The sequence below is a fragment of the Oryzias latipes genome, chromosome 10 (assembly GCF_053564925.1).
Source record: "Oryzias latipes strain Hd-rR chromosome 10, Olatipes_Hd-rR_3.1".
Lineage (NCBI taxonomy): Eukaryota > Metazoa > Chordata > Actinopteri > Beloniformes > Adrianichthyidae > Oryzias > Oryzias latipes.
In genome coordinates this window covers 23,728,920-23,739,261 of record NC_136246.1, presented here as the reverse complement: position 1 = coordinate 23,739,261, position 10,342 = coordinate 23,728,920, and the positions used below count along the sequence as shown (strand labels likewise).

Here is a 10,342-nt window from a genome sequence, read left to right as displayed (position 1 = left end):
CACCCCAATGAGATGATTAATTGCACTATTATAGCCGCTTGTCACAATTATGAATAGTTTTTATTCATTAAAGCTGCAACAAGGAGTGATGTTTACATGTTAGTATGGTCTTAGGAAGTATTAAAAATAGAAATATGCTAAGCAACAAATGTGATTGTCTGCTCTGTAAGTGCACCGTTTGAATGACCAGAGATCTGTTTACAAGTCTGCACAGCCCCAATCACATATAATCAGGGGTTTTCAGTGTTTGATGACAGGAAAGACAAATTTCTCCTGTGGCAGCCAAGATGAATGGTTTATTGAAATAAAAGCTGAAAGGACTTTAAAAAAGCATCTTATCTCCTCTTTTATGGTAAAAATTTCAAAGTTCTGCAGCAGCTGTGGGTTTTCTACAACACATTTTAGTAAAATGTGCCTTTCATTCATTTAGAGCACAAAAAGTCATTAAGGTTTGTATATATCTGCATCTATAAAAAGTCTAAACACATCGCCCTGTGATTGACGGCAGCCCTATCTGGGGTGTACCCTACTTTTTGCCCAGTGACGGCTAGACAGCCTCCCTCTCCCCCTGACTAGAGTGGAGTGGGTTTACAAGATGAATAGATGTATAAAAACACCTCATATGTCAAAGGATGTTTTGCTGGGAATAAATAAGGTTCTCATTTATTCATTTACATTTATGCAATCCATTCATCTCTGCTTTACTCAATTAAGTCGTCATTACAAATAAGACCTTTTCCTGCAGAAGCAAGTGAGAAAATAAAGGGTTTACAGAGTATGGTTTCTTTTTTTGACCTTCAGATGCTTTTACTGGGCAATCTCATTCAGGCATGTAAAGAGAAATGAACTGTGTTAATGCAAAGCTATGTGGCTTGAATATAAAGCAGATTCCAAATATGTTTGGCTTATGGAATCCCTACTACTTATAAAGCCCTGTTCATCAGTACTCCAGCAGGAGATAAATGGATGTTCCATGTTCGTATGTCCAGTCCTACTCCAATTCGAATTCTTGCCAGTATTTTCCTTCTATTTCACTTTATCTTTCCTGCTGTGCCTGTAAACCCACTTTTCTTTATTATTGGGCTCATTTCCTGCTTCCTACTGCACTATCAAATGAACCTTCTTTCACATATGCTTTGGTAAAGGAAGAAGGATTGGTAGAGAGGGGGGAGGAGGTGGAATTGAATTCATGAGTAAAAGTTTTAATAAGGGAGAGACGTAATTTGAAAAGTCTTTGGAGGTGTTTGGAAATTTATCAATAACAACCAGCTGGGATTTCATGCATGGAAGCATTCGTTGTAATTGCCTGCACATCCCTGATAGAGGTCCCTCATCAGTAACAAAAATATGTCACTTAATTCCGAAAGCACAGATTTCCTCTCACCCACTCTTTCCTTTTAGCTTTGAGTTAAAGAGTTCGCAAGATTAGATGCTTGTTGTTGTCCTTGACCACTATCAAAAGGGCTTTCTGATCCATTACATCTGGGTTCTCTTTGTGCCGACTTGAGTTTTATTCATGCAATAAAGAATTAATATTCTTAATTTTCTGTGATCCCTGCACTTCAAAGGCATTCATTTGCATTCTGCTGCACAAATTTTAAGCCTTTATGAAACAATGCCACACTTTTATGTTGCTCACTCGGAGTCACTCAGAGTCTGAAACAACTACTGAGTTAAACAGCTTTTGTGAAAGAGTGACAAGGATTATTGGTGCTTTATTAACACAGAATCATGAGAATTTGGTCAATTAAAAAGTGAGGGTACCCTGGTAGTTTAAAAAAGATTATTTCCCTTATCCAAAAGAGGATCAGTGAGGAAATTCCGGTGCCATGTATCTTGGGAAAAGAGCTTAAAAACACACCCTTACACCTTTTTGGGCTTTACATCCCTTTAAATCCCAAAATAAGAATAAAAACAACAATTAGAATAGATAGAAAAAAAGGCTAAATGGATTAAGTATTTCAAAAATAAATTTCTTCCTGTGTAATCACGTTCAACTTTTTAGGCTTTAAGTCTTTAAGGCAATGTCACACATCCACTATGTTCCATTTGCGCATATTGCACAGATGAAAATTGGTCATACATTGACACACCTTCTCATTCAAAGAGTTTTTCTCTATTTTCATGACTATGAAAATTGTGGGGTCACGCTGAAGGCATCAAAACTATGAATTAATTAATGAATTATTAATATTATTATTAATTATTCCACATGTGGAATTATACACATAACAAAAAAGTGTGAAAAAAATGAAAATATTTCATATTCTAGGTTCCTCATAGTAGCCACCTTTTGCTTTGATTACTGCTTTGCACACTCTTGACATTTTCTTGATGAGCTTCAAGAGGTAAATACCTGAGATGGTCTTCCGACAGTCTTGAAGGAGTTCCCAGAGGTGCTCAGCACTTGTTTGCCCTTTTGTCTTCACTTTGCAGTCCAGTTCACCCCAAACCATCTCGATTGGGTTCAGGTCCGGTGACTGTGGAGGCAAGATCATCTGGCGCAGCACCCCATCACTTTCCTTCTTGGTCAAATTGCCCTTGCAGTCTGGAGGTGTGTTTGGGGTCATTGTCCTGTTGAAAAAGAAATGATGGTGCAACTAAACGCAAACCGGATGGAATAGCATGATGCTGCAAGATGCTGTGGTAGCCATGCTGATTCAGTATGCCTTCAATTTGAAATAAATCCCCAACAGTGTCACCAGCAAAGCACCCCCGCACCATCACACTCCTCCTCCATGCTTCACGGTGGGAACCAGGCATGTAGAGTCCATCCATTCAACTTTTCTGCATTGCACCAGGAGACGGTGGTTGGAACCAAAAATCTAAAATTTGGACTCATCAGACCAAAGCACAGATTCCCACTGGTCTAATGTCCATTCCTTGTGTTCTTTAGACCAAACAAGTCTCTTCTGCTTGTTGCCTTTCTTTAGCAGTGGTTTCCTAGCAGATATTCTACCATGAAGGCCTGATTCACACAGTCTCCCCTTTAACAGTTGTTGAAATGTTTCTGCTGCTAGAACTCTGTGTGCCATAGACCTGCTCTCTAATCTGAGCTGCTGTTAACCTGCCATTTCTGAGGCTGGTGACTCGGATGAACTTATCCTCTGCAGCAGAGTTGACTCTTGGTCTTCCTTTCCTGGGGCGGTCCGCATTTGAGCCAGTTTCTTTGTAGCACTTGATGGTTTTTGTGACTGCACTTGGGGACACTTTCAAAGTTTTCCCAATTTTTCAGACTGACTGACCTTCATTTCTTAAATCAATGATGGTCACTTGTTTTTCTGTACCTAGTTGATTTTTTCTTGCCATAATACAAATTCTAACAGTCTGTTCAGTAGGACTGTCAGCTGTGTATCCACCTGACTTCTGCACAACACAACTGATGGTCCCAACCCCATTTATAAGGCAAGAAATTACTTATTAAACCTGACAGGGCACACCTGTGAAGTGAAAAAAATTTCAGGTGACTACATCTTGAAGCTCATCAAGAGAATGCCAAGAGTGTGCAAAGCAGTAATCAAATCAAAAGGTGGCTACTATGAAGAACCTAGAATATGACATATTTTCAGTTGTTTCACACTTTTATGTTATGTATATAATTCCTGTGTTAATTCACAGTTTTGATGCATTCAGTGTGACTCTACAATGTTCATAGTAATGAAAATAAAGAAAACTCTTTGAATGAGAAGTTGTGTCCAAACTTTTGGTCTGTACTGTATAAGTGGAAAAGTGAGAAAGGTTGTGGTCTGTACATAACATTTTCACAAATGTATCATGAATGAACCACATAAAAACCACAGAAGCAGTATGGATAAACCATGCAAAGAATACAAAAAACAAGAACATGAACCATTCATGATTAATGTTTTTTGCGTCCATTACATAATTTGAACGTGATATGTGCACTATATACACGACACAAAAGTTATACATCAGTGGTACATGAGTGAAAAGTCTGTTAGAAATACTTGGAATGGTCATGGAAGGCCACAAATTTGTGCATGCATCTGGCAAGAATCATGCACAATTGCATTACATTGACATATTAATTGTGCGTAAACTATGTAAAATATGCATAAACTTCGTAATTCTCAGCCAACCAAAAATTTTGAACAGCTCAAGACCGAAATCACGAAAAAGACCTGTTGGCCAAACCCCTGGATGGACATCTATGCACATCGACAAATGCAAGAAACACTTATAAATTATGTATATCATGCATGTATCATGAAAGACCAAAATGTTATATATGGAAAATATGCAAAATGTATGTAGTGACTGTGTGACATGGCCTTTGCGAGGAAAAAAAGCCCCAGATTTACATTTGCTTCCCTTTGCAAAAGTCTTTCACTCAAACCACACATGAATGATGAGGTCATGGTCAATAGCAGCGTAATCATCTAAAGTGGAGATTGGATGTCTGTTTGTCTGACTGTCAAGAGAGATTCATGCCGAGGGAATCGAGTGCTCTCTACTGAGCAGAGAAGAAGCTTTTGGCCCTGTGGTGTACAACAGAGGGAATAACCCACACTGCTGCCCCTGCTATCAAAATTGCTTCAGAGGGGATGGCTGCAGGAGGCTGTGCCTGTCTCTCCGTACTCCTTCTGTATTTTATTCTCTGCCCAAGGTGCTTCACTGATCTGAAGCCAAAAGCTGTGTGAAAAATTCTACCAACTCATAGACCATGATGGCTAAAGGAGGGGAAATTGAACAATCCACCACAGCACTGGTGGGAAAAAAAAGTAAAAAAGTGAGAGAATGGGGCAGAGGGGAAATGAAAAATGAACCGGAAAATAAGGATGGAACTCTGCTCTCTTATTTCTACTTGCAACGATGTTCTCTTTGATAAGTGCCAGGCAACTGTGTTGTCAGGTTCACTAAAACACATTACCAGCATCACGACAAGTGTTGGGGAGTTCTTCTAGTTCCACTGGGTTGCTAACCTTTTGATCCTGAGCACTTTTCGGTTGCTTGTTCAGCGAGCTAGAAACTCTTCTACCGAGTTTTATGGATGCTGTGGTGGTGGGAGTCCCTGTGATGAGAGACCTGAGGTTTTAAAAATGTAGTACAGTTTATACTCAAGCAAGTCAGGATGTGTGCTGCCTGTTCCTGAATGCCAACAGTACTTTCCAACTTTGCAACTTACTGGAACATTCTAAGAGTGGCTGTTTGTTACCTTTTTTTTATTTTTTTTTAAACATAACTGATGTTAATTGTTATCTTTTTGAAAATGCTTTCTTAAATTGAAAAGATTTTGGCAAGGATCCCATTTTTTTTACTTTACCACAAGCAATGAAGTTTTAAAAACAGACAAAATATGTTGTCAATAAAATTACAATTCAGATCCACTCCCAAATTACCGACCTGCAGCATATTCCGAGAAAACACATACCTGCAAGTAATAAAGTTTAAAAACAAACAAAACAAGAATACTTCATTTTTAAATAGCCGGCTGTGGTCACCATATGGTGCCAGACAAATTCCTTGGATCTCCATTGACTTTTCTTGAGATGTCAATTGAATTCTGGAACTAAACACTTTGGTGAGATGAATCAAAATAAAATATAACCTCCAAAATAATATAAGTAATCGACATCATGATCTTTAGGGCAAACAAAAAAAAGGCTTGTCAAAACCTTTATAACCCCAAGGCCAGTTAGTAGTTTAGTACTTAAAATGCGTCACTGCGTTTAGAGAAGCAACTTTAAATCCACAAATTGCAACAAAGATTTGGAGACACAATCCAAGATAGCATCTTTGGAGAGGACAGCCATAAAGGCTGGTTGCAGAGGAAGTGCATTGGGGAAATAGATTGGCCTGCCCGTAGTGCCAGCCTGCGTACAGAAGAGACTGGGGAGAATTTCTAAATCAAAAATGTGATAATAACAAGCTCACACTTCTGCCCACTCAAAGAGATGTTTTCAGGTAAAAGATCCAGTGACACCTCAAATCTTCATTTTTTTGGGTTTTCCAATTCCAGAATGTCTCCAGGAGGTTGTGAAAAGATTTGAGGTGTCAAAGTGGTAAAGCTGCTTTGTCAAATTTTTTTTCCAAAACTGTTGCTCGAGCGTCTAAAAGCAAAGAGCTGGATCTTACAAAGACAAAAATTAACCTCCTAAAGGGCTAAATTTTAAAGTCAAAATCAAGACAAATTTTACAGAACGGTGGTTGACTTTAACCACGGTCATTTTGATCAAACACATACACTTAAGGTATGTGCAGCGAAACATGGATTTGGAGCACAAAAGTTAAACATACTCAGGTTCACAAGAAGGATTACAAACTGCAAATGAATGGACACATTCATTTCCAGACATTTCCAGATAAAATTAAAGTGATGGACTGCAAGTAAGGACTATTATTTGGTAAATGGTAAATGGCGTATACTTATATAGCGCTTTTCTACCTACAAGGCCCAAGGCGCTTTACAGTCACAGACCCATTCACCCAGTCACGGGTGGCGGCTCCGCTGCAAAACACAGGTGCCCGCCTACCACCAGAGGCAAGGTGAGGTTTAGTGTCTTGCCCAAGGACACATCAACTCATGGGCGTGCAAGGTGGGAATTGAACCTGCAATATTACGATCATGGGTTGACTGCCCTACCGCTGCACCACGGGCAGCCCAACTTCACACATCGGAGAATAGAAGAAACCTTAGGATGAGGAGGAAACTTGAAGCAAACCAGATGGATGAAAACATTGTAGATATAATGAGGATATTGTTTCTATTTGCATAAAGAAAAGTAAGAGATAGAGATAAAGATTAAGATAATTGGGAGTATTCATAATTGACCTTGAGACCAAAAAGGGGAGACATTAGCAGTGATCTTATGGAACGAAACGTTCCGTAACATTCAAGTGGTCACTTGAATGTGCATTACCAAGGCCAGTGTGATGGTAGCATTACCTTCCACCAATCCCTACCCTTAATATCCACCCACCCCTTAACACACAGATAGTGCACAGGATAACATGTTTACATCTTAAAAATGTAAAACAATGTAATTTAATAACATTTACAAGAATGTTGGTTGTTGTTTCCTTCATAACCTTAATAATTGACAGTAAAGCTACAAATCTGAAGTATTAAAAAGTATTAAAAAGTATTAAAGAAGTATTAAAAATTAATAAAATAAAGTTTATGACTGATTTGAAATTGTCCATATACAATTTACAAGTGAATCCAAAGTAAATTATAAATAATTACTTATTTTTTGTTTACACACTTCTTATTTTGTAAGTTAAACATAATAAGCTGTTCTTTGCACTGAAAAAATGATATCAAAATGTAGACATCCTTTCATTTTTCGTACTCTGGCATTTATTTTCTGCCCTGGGGTTATAGTATAACATGAAATTATTTGAAGGTGAATGTTATCTTAGTCAACCAAAGATGTAAACAGCGTGTTTCATTTCCTGCAGTGTGGTAGATCTGAAAAAGGTTTTTTTTTTTTGTATTTGTTGGGAAAGCCAAAAGAGATTGAAAACCATTTTTTTACAAGGCAAAGCCATGCTTCCAAGACTTGACTTTGCGATATGTGTATGCAGCAAAGCTGACGTCCCTGTAGAAAACATCAGTGCCTCTCTATGATACAAGTGTTGTTTTCTTGTTCCACTTGTTTGTTCTCTAAAGTGGAGCACAGCTTACCTAAGCAAAAGTCAATATGGATTATGGGTTCAGCTGTTGTAGAAAGATGGCTCGGTGGCACATGTGACAATGCACTCTTGAGCGGAAATAGGGCATGGGTGAAAGATCTAGGACCATATATAGTCTTTGTAATTTTTTTATTGTTAATTTTATTTAAAATTATACATGATAAATATATTAGAAAGGAATATAATAAGTAAAACACGACGAGTTAAAACCTGAAAAACCAGCTGTAAACTCTTGGAATTTTGTTTTCATTGAAATTGTATTTTGAAAATTACAATTAGAGGGATGAAAGTACTGATTAATGACCGTCGTCTAAACTCACAAATTAATATTTTGAAAGTTCACATTTCTAATTAAAAGATGGTATCCAAACTGTGATCTGTAAATAAAAGGTGGGTGATCTTGACATAGATGTTCCAGTAGAAACACATTTTGGAGTGATTGAACCTTGAAAATCCCTGTTGCTAGGAAACTGACAATTATAAAGTGTGTACCAACATGTGTGAACAGGGGTGCATTCATTTGTATGCGCTGTCTGAATATTTCTTTTTTTTGGCAGTTTAACAAGATTTTTGCTTCTACTAAGTTTACAGTTTTGCATCAGATAGGCTGTTAAAATGTTGCAACGTACAAATGGGTTTGATTTCAAAAGAATATGAGCCCAGACATTGTATTGTCTGCAAACCCCTATAAACTTCCCTCACTCATTTTGAATATGCATATTTTTTTATCATTATAACTTAAAATCCTTGTTAGTCTGGAGAGCTGTAGTGCTTTGATCATTTACTGGATTGCTGTAATAGGAAGTTGCCTGCTGTGAACAAAAGCAGGCACAGTCTTATAAAAGCCTATGTCATGGTGCCTCTGTCAGACTCCTCCCCCCTCTCCTCTCCGCTTGGTTCCTGATTATCCCCAGCTGCTTCCACTCACCTCATCGACACACCTGCCTTCTTAAGGAGCTCCAGGATCTTCATTCAACGCCAGTCCGTTGCCCCTGATGGTGCATATTTGGCCTCACGTCAAGTTCATGCTTTGTTGCCTTGCCTTAAGCCAAGTAGTTAACATATGCTGTCTTACCTGTCTCCAGGAAACCTCAGCCACGAGTGGTCACCCACAGCAGCCGTAATCCGGACTCCTCTACTGGTCTGTTCCCTCCATCCTCACCACGAGCCTCTGCCGAACCAGCTGCCTCACGAAACGGACCCACGCTGCCGACTCCAGACCCGAACGAGCAGTTCCACCAGTGACGCCACGAGCCGCAGTTACATTCTCGGACCTCCAGTAACAGTTACCTACCTGTCTGGCCATCATATTAAATCTACCTTCTCGCCAAGACATCTCTGTCCTGTGTCTCATTCCGGGTTTCAGCATCTGGGTCTCAGTCGTTCTATAGTCATGACAGAACGGACTGGCCATAATCCCGACCCAGCTGACCCGGAGGGACTCAGATTAGCCGTATCCCAGCAAGGCATATTGCTTGGTCGCCAGGCCGACGCCCTATCCCAGATGGCCGCGGCCCAACAGGACCTTTTTCATCGCCTGGACGGTTTGACACAGACATTGAACAATTTAACCGGACATTTTTCCCATGTTCCAACAGATACGGCTCAAGCTACGGCTAACTCGGCTACTTCCGTTTCCGGATCACCCTCCGCTCACGAAAACATCCGGCTGCAACCGGAACCATTTACTGGTGACGTCGAAGCCTGCGGAGGATTCCTCCTCCAATGCGAGCTGATTTACCAACAAGCCCCCCGTCATTATCAGTCGGATCACAGTAAAATATCACTGATCGTCAACTCTCTACGCAATAAAGCCCTCCAGTGGGCCCAGGCTTTCCTCTCCTCCAATCCCATAAGCCACCTCACTTATGAACGTTTCCTCAGAGAGTTCCAGTTAATTTTCGACCAACCACGTAAACAGGACGAAGCAACCCGTCGGTTACTCGCGCTCAGGCAGCGTAACCGCTCGGTGAGTGAACACGTTATAGATTTCCGTATTCTGGCGGTCGAGGCAGGCTGGCCCGATGCAGCTTTGAAGGGGATCTTTTACCAGTCTTTAAATGAACAAATTAAGGATCATCTGTGTTCTCAACCCGAAGCCCGGTCATTTGAGGAACTGGTTTCTGCGGCACTCCGCTCTGATGTTCGCCTGCGGGAGCGTCAAAGGGAACGAGGGCCCGTTTTCCAGCGTGCCGCAACCACTACATCCTCCAACTTCTCACACGCTGTTCACGCCACCCCTCTCGACTCCTTCAGCCCCTCTAGACCTCCAGACGAGCCTATGCAGGTTGGACACTCTCGACTGTCTGAAGAGGAACGCCGCAGACGGCGCATGGAGGGGGCCTGTTTCTATTGCGGAGCAAAGGGCCACATTGACATCTCCTGCCCGCTTCGTTTAAACACCCGAACCCCTCGCTAGGAGACAGGCTGCGAGGGGTAACAAACATCTACCTGGCCGGAAATAATTTTTTACTAATCCCTGTCAAGTTAAGTCAAGATCTCCATGTGCATGAGTTACGGGCCCTGGTCGACTCCGGGGCCGAGCAGAGTTTAATTGACCAGCAACTTGTTAATGATCTGTCGATTCCCACAGAACCCCTGGAGACCCCCATCGAGGCTTCCGGTTTAGGCGGTCAACTCTTATCCCGCATCACCCACCGCACCAAACCCATCCTGCTCATTACTT

At 40.7% G+C, this 10,342-nt stretch overlaps 1 protein-coding gene across 2 annotated transcripts; it reads left to right on the top strand.

Annotated features, from left to right (window-relative positions):
* The first annotated feature begins 8,647 nt into the window (after positions 1-8,647).
* On the top strand, positions 8,648-10,070 carry LOC144994750 (uncharacterized). Of its 2 annotated transcripts, none has more exons than XM_078953621.1 (2): positions 8,648-9,625; positions 9,756-10,070. In XM_078953621.1, the coding sequence occupies exons 1-2, from the start codon at positions 8,720-8,722 to the stop codon at positions 10,053-10,055; spliced, it is 1,206 nt and encodes a 401-aa protein (XP_078809747.1). In that variant the 5' UTR covers positions 8,648-8,719; the 3' UTR covers positions 10,056-10,070. The 2 variants fall into 2 exon arrangements, with proteins under 2 accessions (XP_078809747.1, XP_078809748.1); XM_078953622.1 differs by having other exon boundaries at positions 9,913-10,027.
* Positions 10,071-10,342: the final 272 nt, after the last annotated feature.

Coding starts and splice junctions, on each gene's coding strand:
- LOC144994750 (XM_078953621.1), top strand. CDS start 8,720: ATGCTGTCTTACCTGTCTCCAGGAAACCTCAGCCACGAGTGGTCACCC. Junction 9,626..9,755: donor TCAGGCAGCGTAACCGCTCG/GTGAGTGAACAC, acceptor CTCAACCCGAAG/CCCGGTCATTTGAGGAACTG.